The following is a 1,102-nucleotide window of genomic DNA, read 5'->3' on the forward strand; positions in this document are numbered from 1 at the left end:
GGGGGGGGCGGGAGATGCGCACCGAGTCGTCCAGCGACAGGACGCCGAAGGACCGACGCCAGGCCATGGCTTGGATGAAGGATTCATACGCCTTCTCCGGGACCCAGCGCCGGGCGCGGAGAAAGCGAAGGAGGGCGCCTGCGACCGGAGAGATCCCCGGGCCACCGGCAGACAAGGGTGTGCATGCGTGTGTGTGGGAGGGGGGAGGGGAGGGGGGAGGAGGGGGAGAGAGAGAGAGAGAGACAGGCAGACACACACAGATACACACAGACACACACAGACACACACAGACACACACAGACACACACAGACAGACAGGGATGCACGTTAGACATCACGCCCGACAAAGAGCAAAACGCCAGGGGAGGTGGACGGCTCGCGTACGGTCATCATTCACCTCGGCCAGGAAGTTCTCGACCATCGAGTCACGGAAGAGCTGGCCCCCATCCTCGACGGTGCCATTGGTGATGGTCACTCCTTCGACAACCACCGAGATGGGTGGCCGGGCGAGCGCCGACCCGGTGTAGTCGGCCACCAGCCAGCTGCGCAGCTTATCCAGCGTGGCCGACTCCTCCGGCGTCAGGGAGCCGATGTAGCCCGAGGGCGGGGGCACCTGCGCGTCGCTGCTGGCCATGGGTATACCTTCAAGGGGGAGAGAGCGAACGAGCGAACGAAAGGGGCGGAGGGCGAGCTTGGTGCAGAGGAGAGAGAGAGAGAGAGAGAGAGATAGAAGAGGAGAGGCGCGGAAGGGACAATGCGGCGGCGGCCGGCCAGCCGACAGGCCGGCGCGCCCCTCCGTCTCTTGAGAGCCCCAGGGCGAAGGCGCTCCCCTCCCCGGCAGCGATTGGGGGGGGGGGGGGGGGCACATGCGTGCGTGCGCGCGGGCGCGACCCCCCTGCCGCACGGCGCCAAGGCCGTTGGAGGCCCAGCCCGATCGCTGGGCATCCGTCCGCCGGCGAGGGACCGGACGAACACCCCCCGGCCGAGGCCGGCTCGCCGGAAGGCCGGGCCGGGCCCGTGCCCGTGCCCGGGGAGATTGCTCCTCCAGCCCGGCCCCGGGGGCGCTGCATGCGCGCACCCGATCGCCCCCCCCCCCCCCCCC

At 69.5% G+C, this 1,102-nt stretch overlaps 1 protein-coding gene across 1 annotated transcript in view; it reads right to left on the reverse strand.

Annotated features, from left to right (window-relative positions):
* Positions 1-634, reverse strand: part of H696_05337 (hypothetical protein) — a gene marked incomplete at both ends in the record, with an annotated part of 775 nt that extends 141 nt beyond the window's left edge. The window contains 2 exons of the mRNA XM_009499184.1: positions 23-138; positions 385-634. Coding sequence (XP_009497459.1) covers positions 23-138; positions 385-634 — 366 coding nt within the window. The remainder of the gene's footprint in view (positions 1-22; positions 139-384) is intronic.
* Between the last annotated feature and the right edge of the window lie 468 nt (positions 635-1,102).

The sequence above is a fragment of the Fonticula alba genome (genome assembly GCF_000388065.1).
Source record: "Fonticula alba strain ATCC 38817 unplaced genomic scaffold supercont2.10, whole genome shotgun sequence".
NCBI lineage: Eukaryota > Rotosphaerida > Fonticulaceae > Fonticula > Fonticula alba.